Source organism: Euleptes europaea, chromosome 10, assembly GCF_029931775.1.
Source record: "Euleptes europaea isolate rEulEur1 chromosome 10, rEulEur1.hap1, whole genome shotgun sequence".
NCBI classification, from domain to species: Eukaryota; Metazoa; Chordata; class Lepidosauria; order Squamata; family Sphaerodactylidae; genus Euleptes; species Euleptes europaea.
In genome coordinates, this window is record NC_079321.1 from 11,909,752 (window position 1) to 11,936,922 (window position 27,171).

Consider the following 27,171-nt stretch of genomic DNA (forward strand, 5'->3'; position numbering starts at 1 on the left):
AGGTTACAGGCAGAAAGGCACCGAACCCGTATCCAGGGTTGCTGCCCTGTTTCTTAACAAAATAAAAGGAAATTGCCGGGAGACATATTGAGCCTATCAATCCCCTGCTGTATTTACAGACTTTAGCCAGAAATTGTATCAAATACGAAATGCCGTGCTACACGCTTCCTGGAAATTACCTCATTAATCTGTCAGCCTTTAGGAAGCCGTCAAAATATTATGCTAACCTTTTTGTAAGATTTCTGTGTGTGTGTGTTTCCAATTTCTTTTCTGCATGCAAAGCTTCTCATAAACAATCATCAATATTTATAACTTGGATTCCATTTCACTTTATCAAGAGGAGAATATTTAAAATCCTTCTTTGGCCGGGAGGCATTTGTCAAAACGGGGATTTCTTGTCACAGTCACTAAAGCGCTTCCTTTAGTAATAATAATGGTGCAAGGCATCCTCAGAAGCAAAAAAAAATTGTACTTCTGAAAAGGAATATTTTCAACGACAGAGAGTATGAAAGGAAGGAGGGCCACTGGAGCTCCCAACGTATGCCTCTGGACTACAGCAAAAGCTGAAGATGACATCCCAGAAAAAGTCACTACAAAATGGCAGCCGTTGCTCCTTGGGTTGGACTGATATAGAACCTGTTTAGCCCCAGAGTTGAAGACATTCTTTGGGGCAAAGACCAGTGGGGCATCATGTAAATTATGGAGATTCGATGTCGAAGAGAGGACATCCTATCTCCCACTCAAATAAACCCCAGTCCTGAACCAACTATACGATTGCCCATATACCCAGCCAGAGAGGTGTAGTGGTTAGGAGCGGTGGACTCTAACCTGGAGAACCGGGTTTGATTCCCCACTCCTCCATGTGAGTGGTGGACTCTAATCTACTGAACTGGGTTGGTTTCCCCATACCTACACATGAAGACTGTTAGGTCACCTTGAGCTAGTCACAGTACTCTCTGAATTCACTCAGCCTCACCTACCTCACAAGATGTCTGTTGTGGGAGCGGAAGGGAAGGCAATTATATGCTGGTTTGAGTCTCCTAAAAGGTAGAGAAAATCGGGGCATAAAAACCAACTACTACTACTACTCTTCCTCCTCCTTCTTCCCTGTTTCCTACATCAAATCCAGCATCCAGAACAAATGCATTCTTTGTCCATTCCTTCATGACCATGTGGTTGAGGGACAGAGGCTCACTTGAGCCACAACATCACATTTTTAAATAAATGAAGTGCGAGAGCGGATGAGGTCCGTGCAACATCCCAGGATCCAATACTGTTAGTAAACCACTTGCTGTTTGTTTGTTTCATGGAAAAGCTTCTATTCTATTTTAAAGCCTTGGTACAAATGTTCTAGGGAGGGAAGGCAACATGGTATAGCCTGACCTCATCAGATCTCGGTAGCTAAGCAGAGTCAGTCCTAGCTAGTGCTTGGATGGAAGACCACCAAGGAAGTCCAAGGTCGCAATGCAGAGGAAGGCAATGGCAAACCAGCTGGGTTAGTATCTACTGGGTTTCCATAAGTCATCTGTGACTTGACAGCATTTTACACACTGATGGATGTCCATCTGTTGGCCGTGCTGATTCTGTGACCTTGGGTGGTTCATGGGAGGACATTTGGGCTGTCTTCTAGGCATGGAGTAGGGGTCACTGGGGTGTGTGGGGGAGGTAGTTGTGAATTTCCTGCATTGTGCAGGGGGTTGAACTAGATTACCCTGGTGGTACCTTCCAACTCTAGGATTCTATGATTCTGTGAATGTTCTGGGGAGGGAAGGCAGCTCGGTATAGCCCAACCAGGTCAGATCTCTTAAGCTAAGCAGGGTACTCAGATGGGAGGGTACTCAGGGTACTCAGATGGGAGGCCACCAAGGCAGTCTCTGCAGAGGATGGCAATGGCAAACCAATTCTGCTTCTCAATCGCCTTGAAAGCCCCTTGCTGGGGCCACCATAAGTCAGCTTCAACTTAACAGCACTTTACAGACATGCACATGAATGTTCTGAACAGAAGTTCCACAATGTCGTTTGAGTCATAAAATGTTAAGAGCTGGGAGGAACCTTGGAGTTCATGTAGTTCAAGAACGAGCTCGGCACAGCTACGGCATTCGCCAGACTAGCACCCATCCAATCTCTGCTTAAGGACCTTCAGTAACAAAGAGTTCACTACTACCCAAGGCAGTCTGTTCCACTGCTGAACAGCGTGGTGTAGTGGTTAAGAGTGGTGGTTTGGAGCAGTGGACTCTGATCTGGAGAACAAGGTTTGATCCCCCACTCCTCCAAATGAGTGGGGGACTCTAATCTGGTGAGCTGGGTTGGTTTCCCCACTCCTCGACATGAAGCCAGCTGGGTGACCTTGGGCTAGTCACACTCTCTCAGCCCCACCTGCCTCACAGGGTGTCTGTTGTGAGGAAGGAAAGGGAAGGTGATTGTAAGCTGGTTCAATTCTTTCTTAAGTGGTAGAAAAAGTCGGCATGTAAAAACCAACTCTTCTTCTCTTACCACTTGGAAGCATCTCCTAATATTTAGCCAAAATCTGCTGCCTTGTAATGTTCACCCATCAGTTCTAGTCTTGCCCTCTGGAGCAACAGAGAACAAACCTGCACCATCTTCTGTGTGACAGCCTTTCAGATATTTCCTCTAATCAGCTGGAGATAAGTCGTAATAACAGGAGATCTCCAGCTAGTACCTGAACATTGGCAACCCTACCAGTAGCTCAGTGAGCTTCATGGTAGCGTGGGGATTTGAACTTGAGTCTCCCAAGTCTTAGTCCAGTACTCTAATTAGTGCACTGTGCTGGCTGTCCAGATGAAGAGGAACACCAGTGGTGAAGAAGAAAGGAATGAATAACACAGCCAGAAGAGGCGTTGAATTGATCTCCAAAGACTGTGATGCTCTGGGTAGGTTAGTGAAGGACTTGCGGCCATGTGTTGTTTTCATTGCTCTTCCAAGTTGAAAGTCATGATGTTGGAGGAGAAAGCAGGACACTGGAGATGAAGAGCTGGCTACACAGATGGTGACATTGAGTAAGGTCTGCTTTTTTGGACTACAGGCTATGCTGTCAGAATGAGGGTCTGTTGGCAAGAGATTGGGTACACCCTCATGAGGTCTGGGAAGAATGCACTTGCTGAGAGCCACGGAAACCTATCAGGGAGGCTTTAAATTATGTATGGGTGTGAAAACGGGGCAGAGACTTAACGAAGCCCTCAGGTTGCTGGGTTGGGCTCGTGGGAGCGCGGGCGAGCTGGGGGGACTGTGGCGGCGCACAGCGGAAGGGAGCGCCGGACCCACTGGGAGAGCCGACGTCCCACATCGAATTTGGGGCGGCGGCGGCGAGGAAATTCGGCGTCACGGGGGACACCGGGGGGAAGGCTGCGTGTCCCGCCCCAATTGGCAGGGAGCCCGCTGGAAGGGGCCAATGGCTTGAGGCTCCCCAGCCGGTAGGCCTTGTAGAGCCGGACCTGGAGGAAACACCATTCACGTCTAGCTTTCCCGCATGGGAGGAGGTCCCTCCCGTGCTGAGCTCCATCCGCTTCCTTTGTCCCGCCCACCCACCGCTATTTGAAAGGGGTTTGAACCAACTTAGGCGGCACAATATGGTAAGGTTTGGCATAGGGGCAGAATCCAGCTTTGGGAGGAAAGATGGCCTGCACACGTTTTCCCAACGTGGAGGATCCCTGTAAGGGATTTTGGGGGAGGCCGGAGCGGGACATGCCAGAATGGAGGGCTGTCAAGGCCGAGCCCAGCGGGGCCATCCAGGGGACCGAACTGAAAAACTGCCGAATTTCCCCTGATTCGGCGGTTTTTAGTTCGGGACGAACCGAACTCAAAAATGGCGAGAAACCGGGGGAGCCGAATTCAGCGTGTTCGGGAGTTCACGAATAAATTCAGCAAATTCAGGGCATCAGTATGCAGCATAACCGTCAGTAAGCAGCATTCTCCTCCCCCGGCCAATCGGTGGCCAAGCTGGGTCTTCTTCTGGCCAATCAGTCAGGATTGAGTACTGGAGGAATCAGCTGCTGCGCGGCCGGGCCGGGGAGAGAGAGAGAGTGAGAGAAATCCTCGTGGGGGGGTGCTTGTGCACATCCACTCCTTTCCGTGGCTGCAGGGGGCGCATTTTTGGGGGTAGAGACCCCAAACTTTCAGCGGAGCTTCAGACGAGCCTTCTTAAGAGACCCCCCAAGTTTTGTAAACATTGGGTCAGGGGGTCCCGAGATATGGGCTCCACCCCTTTCCCCTCCCCCCTTTTCCATTTCTGTGGCTGCAGGGGGTGCTTTTTTGGGGGTGCGGCCCCCAAACTTTCAGCATAGCTTCAGACAGGCCTTCTTAAGAAACCCCCCAAGTTTTGTAAAGATGGGTTCAGTGGGGGCAGAAATATGGGCTCCCCCTTTTCTCTTTCCATGGCTGCAGGGGGTGCATTTTTGGGGGTGCAGCCCCCAAACATTCAGCATAGCTTCAGACGAGCCTTCTTAAGAGATCCCCCAAGGTTTGTAAACATTGGGTCAGGGGGTCCCGAGATATGGGCTTTCCACTTTTCCCTATTGAGATGAATGGATCACCCTATCCTGTATGCATCTCCAGAGCGGCAAATCCAAGGCAAACCTCCCGTGCTTAAATAGAATCATATTGGATTACCCAGTCCTCCCAGCCCCTCCTGATGGAACAGAAGACAGGCACAGTAAGACCCCTTTGGGGGCTTTAATCTATATTTTTTCTCCTGTGTGTGTGTGTGGGGGGGGGAAGCAGAGTCTGTGTGTGTGGGGGGAGGGAGCAGTTTCTGTGGGAGGGGGGGAACCCAAAGGGGGCTTTCACCCGTTCTGCCTGGTGTGTGTGTGCCCCCTCGAGTCTCTCTCTCCCTGGTTTGAGGGGGGGTTTCAGTTGTGTGTCCTCAGGTTTTCCCTCATTCATAAGATCGGTTAGGTCTATTTTGATGCTTTCTCAAAACTGGTTTTCAAATTACTTAAAGAATGGTTACTTAAAGAATGCATTTGCCTGGTCCCGGGTCCGATGCAAAAGGGGAAATTCCACCCCCTCCTGCTCATTATGCATAGCTAGCTGCCTCTGTCCCTTTCCATGGTTTGCAAACTCCCAGGTGTCAGGTGTTGCTTTGCAGGGTTGCAAAGGTGTTGCTTTGCAGTTGTGGGTGTTGCTTTGCAGTTGTGTTGCTTTGCAGTGTTGCTTTGCAGTTGTGTTGCTTTGCAAACTTCTTAGCACCTGCCCCGCCCTTGCCCTCAGCTGTTTGTCGGGGCTGGGAGCTTTGTGCCTGGGCGGCAAGCTCTGCTCAGAGATGCACATTAAGGGTGGGGGACCCCTTTCTGGGCCCATATCTCAGCCCCCCCCCCGACCCAATCTTTACAAAACTTAGGGGGTCTTGCAAGAAGGGTCCTTTGAAGCTCCGCTGAAAGTTTGGGACCTGTACCCCCAAAAATGACCCCCTGGAGCCGCGGAAAGGCGCGGTTGTGTTTTTAATGGCTTTAATTGGTCGAATTTTTTTCCCGAACTTTGAATTCGCACCGGATTGCACGGACCCGAAGCAGGGGAGTTCGGACTTCAGCATATCCCGAATCCAGACGGGCTGAATTCGGCCGAATCCGAACTATACCCAAAAAATTTTTCAACAGCCCTATCCACATGCGCCCTCAACTGCCACCTCAAGCGGGCCCAGCAGGGGTACTGGGGAATCGGGCATTGGCCTGCAGGGGTGGCAGGTCGATGGAAGGATAACGCCCCCATGCCATACCAATGCCTTGCTGCTGCAATCAATAAAGTTGTTCTATTTCACCCAACCATGGTCTGGTCATTTTTGCGTGCACACAGCAAAATTGTGGGGGGCAATGTGCCAAGGGGCCCAGCCGGGGAGCTCATCACATGGCTAAGCACTAAGCCAGCAAGCTGGACATTGAAGAAAGCTGATATGAAGAAAGTAGACTCCTTTGAAATGTGGTGGAGGAGGAGAGTGTTATGGATTCCGTGGTCTGCCAAAAAAAACAAATCAGTGGGTTGTAGATCAAATCAAGCCTGAAGTGACCCTAGAAGCTAAAATGACTAAGCTGAGGCTATCGTATTTTGGTCACATTATGAGAAGACCAGAGTCACTGGAAAAGACAGTCATGCTAGGAAAAGCTGAGGGCAGCAGGAAAAGAGGAAGACCCAACAAGAGATGGACTGACTCAATCAAGGAAGCCCCAGCCCTCAGTTTGCAAGATCTGAGCAACATTGTCAAAGATAGGACATTTTGGAGGACATTGATTCATAGGGTCGCCATGGGTCGGAAGCGACTTGACGGCACTTAACACACACACACACACACACACACACAGGAAGCTCATATACTAGGAAGAAGAACATGCATGACGATAGATGAAACAAGATGGTGAGGCAGTTGCTAGGCAACTTGCAGACAAATGTCATGGGGATACTGGTAGAGTACAATACTTTGGATTCTCACACAAGGGGTGGGGAGCAAGTTGTGTCCAGCCTGGGAAGAGCAGTCAATAATATGAGGAGCAACTACTAACTCAGGGTGGGCAAGGAGATAGATATAGAACACCTAGCTATTTTGCATGATTTCAAATGTCCAGGGCCAGATGAATCACATCCCAGGAGGAGCTTGCAGGTGTTATTTTGGAACTGCTGGCTCTCATCTTCTTGTGAATCCTTGCACAATGGGCAAGGTGCTGGAAGACTGGAGATGTGTAAAAGTTCTCCTGATCTTCAAAATAGGAAAAGGGCGGATCCAAGAAACACAACAGACCATGTATCACAGCGGCAAGATCTTTTCTGTCCAGAAAGGGCCGCAGCTGGCTCACCATCCAAAGCTGCTGAAAGTCATCCCTGGCTACCGCTGCCACCTGTTTATCCAACAGGCCTGGGTCAAGGAGCACCCCCAAGCTACCAACCTGCTCCTTTAAGGGTAGTGCAACCCCATCTAGAACAGAGGATAACCCACCAGTAGCACCTCCATTTTGTCGGGATTAAGTTTCAGTTTGTTAGCGGACTCTAATCTGGTGATCCAGGTTGGTTTCTTCACATACAGCCTCCTAGGTGACCTTGGGTTAGTCACAGTTCTCTCTGAACTCTCTCAGCCCCACCTACCTTGCAAGGTGCCTATTGTGTATGGGGGTGGTAATTGTAAGCCGGTTTGAGACTCCTTAGAGAAAATCAGGGTATAAAAGCCAACTCTTCTTCTTCTTCATGTTGCAAAATTCAATGTGCCTAGACGTTTTCCCCATTATCAACAACTTTCTGCAAAAAGATTGTGTCTGGCTGGTGCCATTAAAGTCTTGCCGATTGTCTGCTTAGATTGTAATCTGCCCAAGGTTTATTGACCATGCACATGCTCTTTCTGCAATTTTCTTTTTGGTCATTTGAACGGTATCGAAAAAAATGCTCTATAATTTTGATGGAGGTACTTCTGGTGGACTTATCCCCGTGAAGGTTCCCTAGAGGAGGAAGAGCCATTCGTTCACGAAAATCCATTTTTACATTTTATTCTAAGCAAGAACTGCGCGAGTATCATTACCGGTGGTCTCCGCCACGCAATCTATTTTAACAAATGCCTCTCTTCCCTTTCATTCACCTTTCAGTGTTGTCAGGCACTTAGCGACCTGGCTTTTAAAGTTAGTCCTGATTGAAAAGTTTCCAATAATACTTATGAATGTGTTCCGCTAATTAGGAATTGCCAGACCCTTGCAGGAAGCATGGGTGTGATTTTAGCAATGCCCTTATTCCGTGATCGAATGACAAACTTGATGGCTCCAGGCCAGCCAGTTAATTGACAGGAACTTCTGCATTCTTGGGGGACTCTCTCAGGAATGCAGAAAAATATTACTTTGTAAAAGCTAGTTTCAGGTAGCCGGCTCAAGGTTGACTCAGCCTTCCGTCCGGTCGGTAAAATGAGGACCGAGCTTGCTGGGGGTAAAGGGAAGATGACTGGGGAAGGCAACGGCAAACCACCCCATAAACAAAGTCTGCCTAGTAAAAGTTGGGATGTGACTTCACCCCATGGGTCAGGAATGACCTGGTGCTTGCACAGGGGACCTTTAACTTTAGCTGCAAATAACAGTGCAATCCTATGCAGAGTTACTCTGGTCCAAGCCCATTCAAGTCCATGGGCTTAGACTGGAGTAACTCTGCATAGGAGCGCACCGTAAACGTTACATCTGTCGTACCAGATTTTACTCGGAAATAAGTCTCACTCCATCCTCACTCGTGAACCTGACACATGGAGATGCCGTATCTTAACGCAGACCACTTGTCCATCGAGTCCACTGGTCCATCTGAGTATTGAGTACTCAGACTGGCAGCATCTCTCCAGGGTCTCGGGCAGAGGTCTTTCCCATCACCTACTGCCTGGTCCTTTTAACTGGAGATGCCGGGGATGGAACCTGGGACCTTCTGCACACCAAGCAGAGGCTCTTCCACTGAGCCACATCCCTCATCCAATGGCACTTATTCAGGAGTTTATAACTGCAACCCAAGTTACTTCAAGTTTCCTGACAGTTTGGCCTCTCTTGGTAGTGAGGAGAGGATGCGTTGGGGCTGTACAAGTTTCAAATGGGTTTCTTTTTCTTAAATTAAAGCCATTTCCTTGACAAAAGGAAGGATTATATTTACAGGAAACAGGTGGGAGGGCCCATCAACAGTTTCACAGCATGATCACATACATCAGCGTGATAGTTGCTTGGTTGCTTCAGAAGCTGTTCCAGAAGCATTTATTTCTGCTGAGGATCTCATTACTGTCAGCTTTGGAGGAAAGAGAGGCAGAATGGGATGGCCCTTTCCCAGAATCCAAGCAGCCTCATTTGCATCCTGTGCAAAATAGTTGCTAAGTATGCTAATGAAGCATGTTGATGTGAGTACCTTTCAACATTGTTTTTGCTCCCAGCATATTAGGATTACCACGTCCTCCTTGGCCATCTGCGGGGGATGGGGGGGGTAGGGTTACCAAATCCAGGTTGGGAAATTCCTGGAGATTTGGGAGTGGAGCTTGGGGAGGACAGGGACCACAAAGTCCGCCCTCCAAATCCTCCATTTTCTACAGGGGAACTGATCTCTGCAGTCTGGAGATGAACTGTAATTCCAGGGGATCCCCAGGTCCCACCTGGACGCTGGCATCCCTACAGCACATGCCACACAAAGCAGGGACGAAGCGAGGGTGGGTTGGCTCATGAGAGATCTTCACTGGCTCTGAAGGTATAGCTGAGCATGTGGGCAGAGATGAAGGTGGCAGCTGTGTCCCCCTGTGCCTTTGGGGGCAGGGCCCCCCAAAATTTATTTTGGGTTTGGGTTCATTTTCTGTTTAACACATACCTACGGCACCACTTCTTTTACCCACAAAACTGTGCCCCCATTTATTTCCCCTGTATCTGGCTGGTGGAGGCATCCGAGGGACTCAGATCTTTAAGGTACTTGGAACAGCCAGGTAAAAACAGACATCACACCTAAAATAGCTTCTAAGTCCAGGGTTGCCAGCTTCGAGCTGGGACCTGGAGATCTCCAGTTCCATGAAGAAGACAGTCACTTCGGTGGGTGAAGGGGCTGTGGCTCAGTGGTTGAGCATCTGCTTGGCATGCAAGAGGTCCCAGGTTCAATCCCCGGCATTTCCAGTTAAAGGGACTAGGCAAGTAGGTGATGTGAAAGACCCCTGCCTGAGACCCTGGAGAGGTGATGATGGTCTGAGTAGACAATACTGACTTGGATGGACCAAGGGTCTGATTCAGTATAAGGCAACTTCATGTGTTCATGTGCTCCACCCCCAAATTTCCAGGAATTTTCCCACCTGGAATCGGCAACCCCATCTAAGTCCAAAGAGAGCCAGCTAATTTGCCATCCCCGCAAAAGCATTTGAAAACTCTGACCTTCCTCTACAGAATCTTTATTGCATATTAACAGATCAGTTTCAGCCAAGTAACACAGTTGTCAATGAAACCAAAGAACCGAGTTTCACTTCCTAAAAAAAAAACACATGATCTATTCAGCATCCTGATCTAGCAGCACGAGAATAGGATGCTTTGGACAGAAGTGCTTTCTACAGATCAGTCAGAAGTGACCATTGCTCTTGGGAGAATGATGATAACCAAGCATATTCACTGAACTGTGCGTCCCTCCCTTGGACAGGCAGCGTAAAGATGGGCTCTTGAGCAGAAATCCTCTTCGGTTCTAATACGGTTGATAAGTCATTCTTCTGCCCGGTAGGGTCACAAATAATGTCTGCATCAGTGACGGAGCCGGCTTCCAAAACTCCAGGTTTTTCACCTCCTGCTTTTCTCTCTCCAGTTCTTGCTGTCTCTCCTTTATGCGGAAAGGCACACTAGCGTGTTGTGCGGGGGTGTGGGGGGAGAGAAAATCAAACAAGCTAACTGCCAAGCTGAACCCTCATGGCAAAGATTTTTTTTCTGCATCCGCACATTTCAACCACATGTAATCAAAGTCAGCACAATAGCCCACAAGCAGCATCTACTTACATATTAACAACCTCTTTGTAGCAAGCATCCTGGGCAAACTGGGTATTCCAGAAATGCTGTGTACTGAAACCTACATCCATTTTTAATGTTCCTGAGAAGGCATTCAAAAGTAATCTTTCCCCAATGGATAGGGTTGCCACCTCTGGGTTGGGATATACCTGGAGATGTTGTGGGCGGAGCCTGAAGAGGGCGGGGTTTGGAGATGGAAGTGACTTCAATGCCGCAGAGTCCAATTGCCAAAGTGGCCATTTTCTCCAAGGGAACTGATCTCTGTCGTCTGGCGATCAGTTGTAATAGTGGGAGATCTCCAGCCACCACCTGGAGGTTGGCAACCCTACCAGTGGACCCAGGTAGAAGCCACTGTATCAAGGGCTGACCTCCTCAGCCACCCTACCAGGACCTTCTAGGGTTGCCAGCTTCCCAGCGGGGAATAGATAGGGCTGGCGACCTCCAGGTAATAGCTAGAGATCTCCTGCTATTACAACTGATCTCCAGCCAATAGAGATCAGTTCACCTGGAGACAGTGGCTGCTTTGGCAACTGGACTCTATGGTACTGAAGTCCCTCCCCTCCCCACACCCCGCCTTCCTCAGGCTCTGCCCCAAAAACCTCCCAGCGGTAGCGAAGAGGGACCTGGCAGCCCTAGGCCCGGCCACAGGCATACTCAAAATGTCCCCCTGATGTGCATGCCTGCTGCACAGTGCCACCTGCCCTCTCTCACTAGGGGATAAGTGAAGACAGATTGAGACCTCCCCCCCTCCTGGTGCTCCCCCTGCGATCCTGGGGTCTAGGACCAGTGGCAGCCATGGCTTGCTCAACTCCCCCCGTGGGAATTGGATGAGACCTGTCCATGGCCTTTAAAAATGAGTTGAGGTACAGGTAGAAGAGAGGTCACGTGTCTATGGCAGCAGCACATACACAAACGTTATGAAATGCTCAGAATTGTGCAAGGTGGAGAGTCCCTTCAAAAAGCAAATGTGCTGTATAATCCTGGGCCCCGAGGTGCCCAGGAGAAAGGTTGGCAGGTGAATAATCTGATTTTAAAAACTAATCATACACCTCCGACTCTAAACCTCTCTGCACATCAGCATGATTTCCCTGGGGATGCGTCCCGTTTTGTGTCCCCATTCAGCTGATCTGCAACTGCGAGAAGTTCGAACCACCACAGGAGGGAGATAAAGCTACACTAACCTGCTTCCAGAATCAATGGAAACCTAAAATCAAGGAGATACACCAAAGACACAATACCCCCTCTCTTCTTAATCTGCAATACTGATAAGGTGTTTTTTATTTGTTTGTTTGTTTGTTTGTTTTTAGAGGGCTACCAAACCGTTAAGGAGCCCCGTGGCGCAGAGTGGTAAGCTGCAGTACTGCAGTCCAAGCTCTGCTCACAACTTGAGTTCGATCCCGACGGAAGTTGGTTTCAGGTAGGTGGCTCAAGGTTGACTCAGCCTTCCGTCCTTCTGAGGTCGGTCAAATGAGTACCCAGCTTGCTGGGGGTAAAGGGAAGATGACTGGGGAAGGCACTGGCAAACCACCCCATAAACAAAGTCTGCCTAGTAAACGTTGGGATGTGATGTCACCCCATGGGTCAGGAATGACCCGGTGCTTGCACAGGGGACCTTTACCTTTTTACCAAACCATTGCCCTAACATGGTCCTCTCCCTATTTCTGTACCCAAAAAAGGGGAGGGAACCCCTAAAACCCTAAAAAACAAAGTTAAGTACCCAAAAGGTCAAGGAAGAAGAAAGAAACATACAAGGTCAAAAGTTATACAATTAAAAGTTGAACAATTAAAAGGTCATGTCAGTATGGTCTGAATTTGATTATATGATTCTATGTCTGAATGTGTTATACGAGTATATTCCTTTGGGAGGCTTTTGCGGGACAGTATATGAGTTATATGTGTGATTAGATTTTAACCTGTAATAAATTTATATATATACATATTATGCACTGACATAACCTTTTAATTGTATAACTTTTGACCTTGTATGCTTTTTTCTTCTCCCCATTTTGCAAAGGGTCTCTCTTCTATGATCAAGTCATCACATGAACTTATCATCCTGATTTCCCTAACTAGAGTTCTAAAAGTTCCACATATCTTGGAGCCATGGGGGAAAATTTGTCCCCCCGCTTTAAAAAAAACAAAAGGGGGGATTGTAATACATGCAGTACTTATCAAACCTATTTTCCCCTTTAACAACATAAAATGTATGATGGGAGGTGGTAAGCTCTCCTTCCCTGGAGGTTTTTAAGAAGAGGCTAGATGGCCATCTGTCAGAAATGCTGATTCTATAACCTTAGGCAGATGATGAGAGGGAAGGCCTCTTGGCCATCTTCTGGGCATGGAGTAGGGGTCACTGGGGGTGTAGGGGGGGAGGTTGTTGTGAATTTCCTGCATTGTGCAGGGGGTTGGACTAGATGACCCTGGTGGTCCCTTCCAACTGTATGATTCTATGATTTTGATTCTATGAATTGTGTTAATTTACATAGACTTTTTTCCACGCCACAGTAACTTCAAGACTAGACTACTGTAACACGCTGCACATTGGTCTCCCCTCAAAATCAATCCAAAAACTCCAGTTGGTGCAGAATGCCACGGCTCAGCTATTATTGGGAACTAGTAGTCATTGCTTTGGTCTCCTTGATGTTCACCTGTAATCCTGCTTTGGCACGTTCTGCTTTTAACTTTCACCAGTAGTCGTTTCATGTGTTTGCTATTTTCTGCCAGTAAAGTGATATCATTGGCATATCTCGAATTGTTAATGTTCCTCCCCTCAAGTTTCACTCCACCTTCGTCGAAATCTAATCCATAGGGTTGCCAGGTCTGAGTTGGTAAAAACCTGGAGATTTTTGGGGCAGACCTGAGGAGGGGCAGGGTTTGGGGAGGAAAGGGACTTCAATGCCATAAAGTCCAATTGCCAAAGTGGCCATTTTCTCAAGGGGAACTGATTTCTATCAGCTGGAGATCAGTTGTAATAGTGGGAGATCTCCAGCTACTACCTGGTGGTTGGCAGCCCTATCAATCCAGCTTTCCTTATGATATGTTCTGCATATAGATTGAAGAGATAGGGAGATCAAATACATTCTTGTCTAACACCTTTGCCAATTGGAAACCTTACTGTCCTAACAGTAGCCTTGAGTAGTATTGGTATAATGGAGGTAGATATTATCATAGTTTTGCTGTTGCGTTTGCGTAAGGCCATGGTTCTAGGATTTCCTAAAGTGGGACCCCTTTCTAAATTTACATTTGGGAAGGCACCTTGCAAAGTAACTCCAGACTACTTTTTCACCTCCCCAATATATAATGCAGGCATCTTACGCCAGTTAATATTGAGCAAGTTAACATTCAATTTTTCATGTTTACTACCTACAAATATGGGAGGGAACGTGGCATGGTATAGGTCAATCGTGTCAGATCTCGGAAGCTAAGCAGGGTCAGTACTTGGAAGGGGAACCACAAAGGAAGGCTCTGCAGTAGGGTTGCCAACCTCCAGGTGGTACTTCAACAGGTAAGTTTGCAATTAATTCCTTTAATTAGTAAGTATTGCTTCAATACTTACTAATTAAAGGAATTAATTGCGAACTTACCTGTTGAAATATCCTGTAAATAAGAAAAAATACACTTGTTTGTTGGCAATATATAGTGTTGGTGGTTACATTACCACATACTGTAAAGATTTAGCCAGAATATATTTGGCATCATTTATGGCTGGATTCCTGTACTGAATTTCTCATCCTTTGGTAATTGTACAGAGGTGTCTGATTTTTTCCTTCACCTCCAGGTGGTGGCTGGAGGTCTCCTCCTATTACAACTGAGCTCCAGCTGATAGAAGTCAGTTCACCTGGAGAAAATGGCCGCTGTGGCAATTGGATTCTATGGCATTGAAATCCCTCCCCTCTCCAAACCTCACTCTCCTCAGGCTCCGCCCCCAAAATCTCCAGGTATTTCCCAACCCAGAGCTGGCAAACCCTACTCTGTAGAGGAAGGCAATGGCCAACCACCTCTGCTTCTCACTTGCCTTGAAAGCCCCTTGCCGGGGTCGCCATAAGTCGGCTGCGACTTGACGGCACATACATTAAAATATACCTACAAAGATATAGATAGCATTGCTGAGCAACAGAGGTTGTATTGTGCAGTCCTGTCGTCCATCATGCAGAGGCAAACTGAATTTTGCCATCCATCTTCCCAGAGCCTCCTCTCCCTGGTCACCCCTTTCCTCTTCTTCTTCCTTCCTAGACCCATGGTAGGGTTGCCAACCTCCAGGTACTAGCTGGAGATCTGTTAATACAATTGATCTCCAGCTGATAGAAATCAGTTCACCTGGAGAAAATAAACCCTGACCTCCTCAAACTCCACCCCAAAAATCTCCAAGTATTTCCAAACCCGGATCAGGCAGCCCTAATCCATGGGCCACCTGTGAGAGAACTGTGACCAAATTTGGGGCCCGCTGTTTTAATATATCACTTGAAGAGCTCACAGCAGCTACAAATGCAGGGCATAAATACGAGACAAACACAATAGAAGCACCAAATGAAAACTTAAATGGCAGAACTGCCAATACTAATAGGCTAAATCTAATATTAAATCTAAGTCTAATACTTCATACATACCAAGAAACTCCCTGCAAGCGCTGAAGGGGAATAAACGTATCTGATTTCTTTCTATACGCAGCACTGTTTAAAAGAGAGAGAAAAGGTTACTGAGGTGGCATGACTTTGAGTTAGGCTTACCAGGTCGCTCCTCTGCTCCGGTGGGAGGCTATGGGGTTGTGGGTGCGATTGTGTGCATGTGTGCGCATGTGCGCCGGTGTGCACGGGCGGCACTTCCGGTTTAAAACCAGAAGTGCTGCCTCGCAAGGGGCCTTTTCTTCTTAGTTTGAGTGGTAAAGCAGCCCTTTACTACTACTAAGAGGAAAAGGCCCCTCCGAGGTGGCGCGTGCTTGCACGTTTGCCTGCCGACCCTCAGGTGGTCGGCGGGCAGAGGGGTGAATTGCCGGGGGTTTGCCCGCCACCAACGGGCACCTGGCAACCCAACTTTGAGTACAACCACTCTCTGCTTTGCTTTCTAGTCTATGACTAGATATGTCTCAATCAATAATTTATTACGATTAGAGTTGCCAGGTATCCCCTGGCGGCCAGTTTTTGAACAAATGTTCCAAACGGCTCAAACTTCGCGGGACTGCCGAAATTGAGAAAGCCTTGCGAAATAGGACTACCTTTTGGAAACCTATTTTTTGGCATCCGTGGAAGGAATTGCACAACTGGAGAACTTTTTGAGCCAATACAGGCATTGTACAATTTGCACTATTTTGTTGGAAAATGACATTGCTGCTGCTCCTATAAGTTGTATTTGGAAGCTGCATTTGGAAGTATTACAATCAGATGTTACATGGTTGTTACAGTCTAAGAATATATGCTTAAGAAATGAAATGAACTAAAAATTTGACTATGAATCAGTAAATGCCATAAGTGCTGTTTATTTCTATAAGCAGTACCTGTAGATTAGCAACCCTACTTCTGGCATGCACCAGAAGTGACATCATCACACCGCCAGTGCCCTGGGGATGCTCTGGTATTTGGGCACAAACTCTCTGGTAGAAGCTGTTTTTACCACAGAGTTTTGCCCAAATACCAGAGGGTCCATATGGGTGCTGGCAACATGATGACATCCCTTCTGGTGTCACCAGCAACAGAGGCCTGGACCTCAGTTTGCTGCTGGTAAGTCCTTCCACCAGCTGGCTGAACGGCACTGGATGGAGGGGCCCCAAAGTGGGGGATCCCCTGCCAGGTGTCTGAGAACTCTAATTATGGTCATGGACCAGCAGAATCAAGTGTACATTAGCAGTGACTAGATACGGCTGCATGCAACTCCAAGGTTTCATGCTGTGGATGGTAGATCTGGGAACTTAAAGTTAGATCTGGGATCTCTTTGCTCAACTCCTCCCTTTCCCATTCAAGTAATTTTCAGCGTAACAATGAGGAGACTTCTTTCCTTTCTTTCATTGCATCCACGCGGACGTGAGCTCTGACTCACAAAAGCTCATGCTGAAATAAATGCTGTTAGTCCTGAATACAATAGACTCGACATGGTTACCCACCTGAAAAGAATTCCTAAACTTAAAACAAAAGAGGTAGAACGATTTCATTTGGAAAGACTTGCCTCCCAAAATTCACTGGAGGCATAGTTGACCCCATTTTGTGAAAGTCTCTGCTTTGCTCTGGGCACGCATAAGGATGGTCTCCGGGCGTCACCAGTGGAAGGCCGTTTCTGGAGTCAATTTCTGTCACTGTAATCACAAAAGAAGGCACAACCGAATAAGGAATCTGCACCAAGCGCACTGTTGGATACTCCCATATGACTCACGGATCTCATGCACACGTAGACACTCCAAAACTGTAAAATGTTCATTTCAACACATGCACATTCCTACATATTCCTATAAACCTACAAGAGCCAGCGTGGTGTAGTGGTTAAGAGCGGTGGTTTGGAGCAGTGGACTCTGATCTGGAGACCCAGATTTTATTCCCCACTCCTCCACATGAATGGTGGAGGCTAATCAGGTGAAATAAATTTGTTTCCCCACTCCTCCACATGAAGCCGGCTGGGTGACCTTGGACTAGTCACACTCTCTCAGCTCCACCTACCTCACAGGGTGTCTGGTGTGGGGAGGGGAAGGGAAGGTGATTGTAAGCCTGTTTGATTCTTCCTTAAGTGGTAGAGAAAGTCAGCATATAAAAACCAACAATGCCATAGAGTCCAATTGACAAAGCAGCCATTTTCTCCAGGTTAACTGATCTCTATTGGCTGGAGATCAGTTGTAATAGTATGAGATATCCAGCTAGTACCTGGAGGTTATAAACAAGCACAGATTATTTTTGTTTTTTCATTGGTACCTGGAGGTTGGCAACCCTAAGGATCAAAACGTTTGGGGATCCTGGGTTATAGTGTTGGACTAAGATCAGGGAGAGCCAGGTTCGAATCCCCACTGTGCCTTGAAAGCTAGCTGGGTGGCCTTGGGCCAGTCACACACTCTCAGCCTAGGGTTGTGAGGATAAAATGCAGAAGGGCAGAATGTTGTACACCACTTTGGGTCCCTGTTGGGGAGAACAGTGGGGTATATAAGAGAAATAAATAAACTTAGAATCACTGCATTTGGATGGAATTATTATCCCTGTTATTTGCCAGAAAATGTTAATTATTAATTGCTCTACATTTTCAAGAATTAAATGCAAATGACAGAGCTAAATTAAGTTTAATTTTAGATATAATACGCTGTGTTCTTTATGCACGATGAAAGTAGAAATCCATATTGTTAATTGCTCTGCTATGCAAAAAGTAAATCTTAATTGACCGTGTAAAATGACAGTGTACCATATACAGCATTACAGAAAACACAAAGCATCACTAATTCGCAATCTGAATAAAATTAAGCTTTTTACATATGAAAATTGCTGGCCCACTTCCACGGTCTGACGTGATGTCGGGTTTGTCAAAGGTTTATAAAAAGCCTCCTTTTAAAGGGATAGGGTGGGCAAGAACAAAACCATAAAGATCTGGAGGTGTGAAACCTCACAACCCCAGGGTATCACCACCACCAGTCCCCTTAACTACCCTGCCAGCCAGAGACCAAGGGACTATGGTCTTTTATGCATGGGCTCTTTGAGTTGCTTTCTCTGCTGGTCTGACTCAGTTTTTCATTGGGGTTCTGTCCCTTAGAGATGACCTCCCGCCCACCCTGTGCAATGTCCAGGTCTTCACGATCCTGTTGCAAAGTGATCCTTCAATCTCCCCTGAGACCAGCCTGGGTCAAATCGTCCCAATTTCCATGCATAAACCCAAGCGTGGGAGCTGGGGGGTGACGTTTTTTCTTGCAGTAAGCACTACAGCCAATTACAAAGCAGCATTTTCAAGGGGCAGGGACTCAGACGCTTCCGGATTTCTGCTGGTGATTCTGCAGTTCTCTGGAAACCCCAGGGCTTTCTCCAGGGCAAACAACAACATGAATAGCATATTTAGGATTCGGAACCGAAAAGTGTGAGTGAAGAGAGCCTCAAACCCCAGGTGAAGCTCCCATGCATAAAAGACATAAGACTCTAGCCTTCCCAGGTGTAAGATCAAGAAGTCAGCCCTGCAAGGTAGGACACTTGCAAGGGGAGTCCCAAGAATCAGTTATTCTGGGAACTGTAGGCAATATGGAGTAACAGATTCAGACAGAAACCCCAAAACCCAAGAACACCACAAGATATAATTAAAGTGGAATAATAAAGAAAGAAAGTGCAGGAATATACCATATATGAGCATTGAACGGTGAAGAGAAAAGGTAACCAGAAAAAAACGCTCATGAAAAATGGCCACATGAAAATTGCTCACAAAAAAAAACCACGGTCATAAATGTGCACAAGAAAAAAGCCCACATGGAAAAAAGCCCACACGGAAAAAAGCCTACATGGAAGAAAGCCCACACAGAAAAATACTCACATTTGAATACTTAATATTATTTGTTTGTTTTGTTTTTTAAAAATTACAATCATAACATAATTTTTACAACCCATAACATAACTTTTATAACTATTAACATTAACAATTGCTTAATAAAAAAAACTAGATCAGAAAGAACCATATTTTATTATTTCCAAATCATTAAAAACACTATTTGTACTGGTATGATAATACCTGATAATTATTCTTTTTTTTTTATTTTTACATCTCACATTAATTTTATTCACACTTATGTAAAAGTCTCTTATTCATTATTTAACTATATACCTTATTCCTTTACAGTGATTATTTGACATGAAAACAAAGCCATTTCACTGTTTTAATATCTCTGCCAGCTGTTGAAAACAAACATGGAATGAATAGGGACCCCCTAGATTAAATGAGGGACCAACATTAAATAATAAATCGAATATATAATAATTCAGATATAAATCTTTACTGCAAATTAGCCAATCTCCTTAAGTAAGTAAGTTTATCTTCCACCTGCTCATACTGCTGCACAGAAGTGGCAACCATGTCATGTAGTGCCTCGTATCTTCTCTTTTTCACCTCTGGGAGACTTGGCCCATGAACACACCAGCAACTTACCTCGCTATTTATACGTGTCGAGTACAAAAGAATCGAAAACAAAATAAAAATTCTGTTCCCACCGTGCCGCCTTTCCCCGTTTTTTTTGATAAAATTCGCATGATTTCTGTTCCCACTGTGCCGTCTTTCTCGGCTGTACTGCGCTCAAAGGAAGGACAGCAATTGGTCCAGGAATTCGCGGGCCATCCCATAACGGTAGCGGGGAAGGTTGTTTAGAAAATGGCAGCAAAAAAGGAAAAAAATGAGAATAGTACTGCTTGGGGGGAGTTTGAGGGGAAAGCGAAACTTGCCGCCGGGACTTGCCACCATCCCACCCTCTCGCATGATCTAAGCATGCAAATTAAAGGGGGGCTCATTTTGCAAGCCTCGATTCCACCCCCTCTCCCCTCTGCCCTTTCCCCCCCACTCATGCCGCCCCACTCCGGTTGACTTGGGAGTTTGTGCCGGAATCCGGCAGGCGACGCTTGCAACCCCCTCCAATTTCCCCCCCTTTCTCCTTTGCAAAGCTGAAAGGGGGGAACGAGTGTGAGCGGTTAGGAAGGTTGGGGGGCGGGGCGGTGGGCTTTCAGCGGGGTTGCATGTTCCCACTTCATTGCTCCGCGTGAGGAACACGTTTTATTTTTATAATCCGCCGTATAAGCGGATCCCTTTACCGCGGAGAAATTGCGCTCTGGAGACGTCCTCGGAATCCTTCGGGTGAGATGAAGTGGGAACGTGCAAGGAAACCCCGCAGAAATCGGAGCGGCAAACGTGCAGTGCGGACACAACCCTGCTTGTGCATTAGCCAATGTTAATTTGTGGCAAGCCAGGTCCCTCTGCAGTCCATCAAATAGAAGCCACACACTGGGATGACTGCAGTGGAACAGGGAATTAAGAGCGTTGTGAAATCCTTCACAACAGTTAGTAGCTTTTGGTGGCCGTTCAAGGACCGCTCATGATGATTCCATTTTCTTATAGGAAACTGAGGAGCTCTACCTGCTGCACCCTCGATATATGTAGAAAAGAAGTACGTGAGCACCTCATTTTAGCTGTCTTCATCTGGAAATGTGGCGGCAAGCTTTTCAAAAACACTTGTTACAACATCTATTGGGACAAAGGCTAATGCAGCAAGAGACTTCAGTGTAATTGTTATGTTTATATTAGTTTCATATTCAGTCTTCAAGCCAACATTTTTGATTTGCCTAATGAGACTCTGACACAGATGAAAATAACACACTTTGACCTCAGCGTGTGGAAAGGCAATCTTCACTGCATTCATACAAGCCTTTTCAAAATCAACGAAAACATTTTGAGGTGCCAGATTTGCAATCAATAGCGTCATTATTTGAAACATTCAATTATAGGTGTCTGTGTTCTTTTTTTGGAGTAAAATGTAAATACATGGCGGATATGAATTACCCACCTTGCCATGCCACGTGTACAGTTGGTAAAACCTATTTGGCACTTTATCAAATGTTCCATCTCCATAGATGGTATCTTTGTTCAATTCGAGCATAAGATCTCTATCACCTAAAACCAGAATTCTGTCTGGATTCTCCACACCTGAATCGTGAAGTATGAGTTGACTATGAAGGTACTCATCATTTTAAACAAATAAGATGTTTGCTTCCAAACATATTGTGAATACGGAAATTTTTCCACTTTGAGTATTTTTCCGTGTGGGCTTCTTTCTATGTGGCCTTTTTTCCGTGTGGGCTTTCTTCCATGTGGGCTTTTTTCCGTGTGGGCTTTTTTCCATGTGGGCTTTCTTCTTTGTGGGCTTTCTTCTGTGTGGGCTTTTTTCCATGTGGGCTTTTTTCTTGTGTGCATTTATGACTGTGTTTTTTTCTGTGGGCAATTTTCTTGTGGGCTTTTTCTTGTGCGTTTTTTTCACAGAACCAAGATAAAACAATAAAGCTAAATATCTTGAAGGGCTGTCGTGTAGAGGACGGTGCCGAGTTGTTTTCTGTTGCCCCAGAAGGTTGGACCAGAACCAACGGGTTGAAATTAAATCAAAAGAGTTTCCATCTAGATGTTAGGAAGAATTTTCTAACAGTTAGAGCAGTTCCTCTGTGCAACAGGCTTCCTCAGGAGGTGGTTGGCTCTCCTTCCCTGGAGGTTTTTAAGTAGAGACTAGATGGCCATCTGTCAGCAATGCTGATTCTATTACCTTAAGCAGTTCATGAGAGGCAGTTGATGAGAGGGAGGGCATCTTGGCCATCTTCTGGGCATGGAGTACGGGTCACTGGGGGTGTACGGGGGGAGGTAGTTGTGAAATTCCTGCATTGTGCAGGGGGTTGGACTAGATGACCCTGGTGGTCCCTTCCAACTCTATGATTCTATGATTCTAACCTAAGCACATTTACAAACCTTGGTTCTAAATCCAGATGGTACCTGGCAAGACTGAGTCCAACAGAGTTTCAAAGTCCAAAACAGGTGCTCCAGCCAGCATGGCCCCACCCAGAATCAAGAGGTATCCCCAAGTTAGATGTAACTCAAAGGACAAAACCCGAAGGTAAGATTGTTCCTGTACACCCAACAACCTGCATTGGCATGATTGTAGTTGGCCAATCAAATGTATACCAAATGATGTAACTCAACCAATCAAATAGGTTGCTAACTGGGTGACCTAACCAATCAGGTGAGTTGCCTTAAGGAGACCATATACTCTGCAGCTGTAAAGGGCCCAGCCAAGCACCTTCTCCTACCCTTGGGCCCTTGCACTAACGAGAGGGAAAGTGTATGCCAAACTTCCTCCTGGATTTTTTGGCCTTGAAACCGCTAGGCCTAATGGTCTGCCTGGCACCCGTGTCAGCCTCCCATCCTGCTCCCCTTCTCTGACTCTACAGTCAGCTTAGGGTTGCCATCCTCTAGGTAGTAGCTGGAGTTCTCCTGCTAGTGCAACTGATCTCCAGCCAATAGAGATCAGTCACCTGGAGAAAATGGCCGCTTTGGCAATTGGACTCGATGGCATTGAAGTCCCTCCCCTCCCCAAACCCTGCCCCATCAGGCTCCGCCCCAAAAACCTCCCGCCGGTGGCGAAGAGGGACGTGGCAACCCTAAGTCAGCTTGACCGTGGGTTCTCAGAGAGAGAAAATGCCATGATTTTTGCTAGGCCTCAGCCTAGGGTTGCCAGCTCTGGGTTGGGAAATTCCTGGAGTTTTTGGGGTGGAGCCTGAGGAGGGTGGGGTTTGGAGAAGGGAGGGACTTCAATGCCATAGAGTCAAATTGCCAAAGTGGCCATTTTCTCCAGGGGAACCAGTCTCTATTGGCTGGAGATCAGCTGTAATAGAAGGGAGATCTCCAGCCACCACCTGGATTTGGGGGTGGAGCTTGGGGAAGGCAAGGTTTGGGAAGGGGAGGGACCTTAATGATGTATAATGCCATAGAGTCCACCTTCCAAAGCAGCCATTTTCTCCAGGGGAACCTGGACATTGGCAACCCTACCAGAGTTCCGGCATTTTTTTCAGTAAAGAAATCAAGGAATAGTCGGGGACCAATCCCCTCTACTTCTTTTGTCTTCCTCTCTGTCAGATATGGGTTTTCCCCCAAAATGTTAAAATAACCCAAATGTTAATGAGTATTAAACTTTTTGTCCCAGATTACTGAAGCAAAAAAGGATCTGCTTGTATTTATCCCATATTTTCATGGCTGATTCTAGAACATGAAAGCTGATTTTCTGAGCAAAAACAATGGCTCTGAAGCCATGAGCAAATAACTGGGTCAAAAACCAATAATGAGCCAGCATGAATGACCTAATATTTTGGGAAAAGTTAGAGTCCCACTGTAAGGGCCTTTTTCTTGCCAAGAAAAATTTGTCCCTGAACATTCTGCATAGCCCTCCTAATTTCAGAGTCTTTGGAGCAGTAAAGAGAATGCTTCCAGATACCGAGCTGGATCCAGATGGACCCTTCCTTACCATATTTTTTCTTTCCAATACGCGTTTCCAGTGTTCTTTCAGATGTGCAGGTTTTGTTTCGGAGGTAGATACCATCAAAGATGCACTTCTTTCCATTATGGTAAGTGTGATTGGCATAACTTGGGTAAAATGTCCATTCTTTGTCTCGATGACTTCTTCTTCCTAAAAGCAATCAGTGAAATTGTGAAGCGGCTGAGTTTACAAAGTCTTGTGTGTGTCAAGTGTCATCATGTCGTAGCCGACTTATGGCAACCCCAGCAAGGAGTTTTCAAGGCAAGTGATTAAGCAGAGGTGGCTTGCCATTGCCTTCCTCTGCAGAGTCTTCCTTGGAGGTTTCCCTTCCAAGTACTGACCCGGCTTAGCTTCCAACATCTGACGAGATATACCATTCCACATCCCAATACAAAGTCTTACCCAGACCTTAGTTTCAGAAGGTAGCACTACTGGTTTGCTGTAGAAGAGCTGGATTAGACTCCAGTACCACAAGTAGCACCAACAAGATTTTCAGGGCCTGAGCTTTCGAGAGTCAAAGGTCCCAGTGTAGTGAAGTGGTTAAGTGGTAGAGAGCGTGGTGTAGTGGTTAAGAGCGGTAGTTTGGAGCAGTGGACTCTGATCTGGAGAATTGGATTTGATTCCCCACTCCTCCACATGAGCAAGCTCAAAGAGTGTGGCAGCATGCTTCTTTCATCCAGGCTTCCTTTCTGCTGCCACACTCTTTGAGCTTCCCTGGGCCAGACTGCAAAGACTGCCCTTGATCTCAACCTGCTCCATCCAAGTGAAGTACGGCTGATGAAGCCAAAAAATCTTTGGTGAAAACGCCATAAAACAGAAGGCGTTTCCGTGCCTTATCTGCGCCTCTGGCTTCCCGCACCCTGCACTTTGTTGCGCCTTGGGCCTCCCGTGCTTTGCGCATTGTCATTGTCTTGTTAACCAACAAGTTTCATCTTCCCTATAGCACCTTTGTGCTCAACGTCAGCCTGGTTCAGACAACGGGCTATTATGCCCTGATGGTGGTTTATCATAAGATATTCTGTATAAGAGGCTTCCTTTGTTTTTGGATACATTGTATATATTGTATATATTATTTATGTAACTAATTGATTGTATAACACACTATTTTGTAAACTGACTTTTTAGTTTTATGTTTGGTTTCACATCACTTAGCATTGTAATAATATCTATGAAAGAACACATACAATAGAAACTTTTTGCATTTGAGCGCCGTGTACCTGGTTTTTGTATAACTAACTGATTAGTACAAGTGATATATTTCTTTGCCAGTACCTGGAGGTGGAAGAGATCCAAACAGCACTACAAGGTAATGTTAACAAAAGATAAATTTATAAGAGTGCAGGTAAGTGCAAGAAGTGAACATATATACAAGAATTAAAGGGAAACACAATCAAAGTTTTTCTATACAATTAGCATAAATAGTCCAGCAAGATATGCAATATAACAAAGGAAATTGTCCATTGGATCACATAAAAACAATATAACTGTCCATAATAGACTTTCCTGTGCTTCTCAGTAGCTGGACACAAGATGTCAAAAAAAAGGACCACAGCGAGGAGGTGCCAGAAGAGGTGCCCGGACAATTTCCTTTGTTATATTGCATATCTTGCTGGACTATTTATGCTAATTGTATAGAAAAACTTTGATTGTGTTTCCCTTTAATTCTTGTATATATGTTCACTTCTTGCACTTACCTGCACTCTTATAAATTTATCTTTTGGTAACATTACCTTGCAGTGCTGTTTGGATCTCTTCCATTATCTATACAGCACTGAGCCTTCATTCTCTCTAGTACCTGGAGGTGGGCAACCCTACCTATAAGCCCTACCATCTTCGTCCCCAGGGGCATAATCAAACATTTTCCCCCTGGACCTCGCCTCCGGAGACCCCAGCGGAAGAAACGCTAGTAGTTAATATTTTTTCCAAGGAGCTTTCTTCCAAGGAAACGAGGTTGCTTAATAATACAACTAGTTAAGTTCAAATGTTAGTGCTGGTTTATTCTTGTTGCTTAGTCTCAGGTGAAATTTTTTATGAAGAGTACCTGGAGGTTGGCAGCCCTACTGCTTTGGAGGGCAGAGTCTACGGCAGGCTCCCCAGGCTCCACCCCCAAATCTCCAGAAATTTCCCATATGGGACTCGGCAACCGTATCAGGCACCATTTCACGTGTCTGCAACAGCCAAAGTCTTTATAATGATTTCATTTTTTAACTGTTTGTTTTTCTGCAAAACATTTGCAGAAACGAACACCCAAGGCCCATTTGGCTTTTTTGATCAGCACAGTAGGAAACGGGCACCCATGGCTATGATTGAAGGAACACCGAACTCAAGAGACGTGTGTTATAAAGCAACGTCCATACTGCAGAGAACTTGCCCGTATTTCCTTTCAGGTATTTGTGCCACTTCACTCACGTTGGGAGGGCTCCTGCTGTATAACCGCTGTTACTCGGCCGGCGTCTTCTTCCAATTTTGTTTCGAGAGGAGCGTTCGAATGACAAGGAGAAGATGACGTGGAATTGGGTTCTGAGGGAGGGTTGGGACTGACAAAAACAAAATGGACAAGCAAGAGTCATCGGCTTATGAATCCCCACAACGCTGACTCAATGGTTCTGGATCTGGCACTTACTCAGAATGACGGCACGCTTTGGAAGGCGCCTTAGATGTTCCCAGAATTTTGTCGCTGGCGTTATGCTGAAGGGCTGCCAATGAAGAGTCTTTTTCGTGATTGGATTCTGCGGCGTTGTGGCTGAGTACTGGAAAGGAAGCAGGCTCCTTGGTCTGAGACCCTGTAATATACAACAGATAACCATTTTTCTATGAAGGCAGCCGGAGGTGCCTCCAGACAGGGTAGGGTTGCCAACCTCCAGGTGGTGGCTGGAGATCTCCCATTGTTACAACTGATCTCCAGCCCTAAATTCTGGGAATCTGTTAGCAAGCAAAAGACCGGAGCCAAGACACAGGCCTACCAAAACAAGGTTGCCAAAAGCCCAAGTCAGGTTGGTGACAATTTCTCAAGGCTTCAGATAGGCTTGGTTTATGCATTCAAAATCTCTAGGGTTGCCAGCTCCGGGTTGGGAAATACCTGGAGATTTTGGAGGCGGATCCTGAGGAGGGCAGGGTTTGGGGAGGGGAGAGACTTCAATGCCATAGAGTCCAATTGCCAAAGCGGCCATTTTCTCCAGGTAAACTGATCTTTATCGGCTGGAGATCAGTTGTAATACCAGGAGATCTCCAGTCACCATCTGGAGGTTGGCAACCTTAAAAATCTCGCTCGTGTAGCGCAACCTTGATGTCCAGGAGGACAGTTATCACGTAGAGCCAGCAATGATTACAAGAATCACGCCAGATGAAAAATGTCTTTCAGAATAATTTAAGCACAGAGAAATGTAGTGGGTAGCATCAAATCCAGGAGTGTGCCACGTGTAAGTGGTTTCTATAATGTCAGCCTCCACAGTTGAGTTGAGAAGGTGGCCCGCCCTGCTTTGGGTTTTAGTAACCCCAAACAGCCCATAGAAGTTAAAATGTTCAGACTTGCTGGTGCCTCATCATAGTGATAGTGTTGCCAACCTGCAGGTGGTGGCTGGAGATATCCCACTATTACAGGTAGGGTTGCCAGGTCTGGGTTGAGAAATACCTGGTGATTTTGAGGGCAGAGATTAAGGAGGATGGAGTTTGGGGAGGGAAGGGAAGGGAAGGGAGTGTTTACGGGGTGGT

At 46.4% G+C, this 27,171-nt stretch overlaps 1 protein-coding gene across 1 annotated transcript; it reads right to left on the minus strand.

Moving 5' to 3' along the window:
* Positions 1-3,197: 3,197 nt before the first annotated feature.
* SPATS1 (spermatogenesis associated serine rich 1) lies at positions 3,198-25,218 on the minus strand. Its single transcript, XM_056856847.1, has 5 exons — positions 25,191-25,218; positions 23,449-23,610; positions 16,623-16,743; positions 10,195-10,303; positions 3,198-3,452 (listed from the first exon to the last, which is right to left on the minus strand). The coding sequence occupies exons 1-5, from the start codon at positions 25,216-25,218 to the stop codon at positions 3,198-3,200; spliced, it is 675 nt and encodes a 224-aa protein (XP_056712825.1).
* Between the last annotated feature and the right edge of the window lie 1,953 nt (positions 25,219-27,171).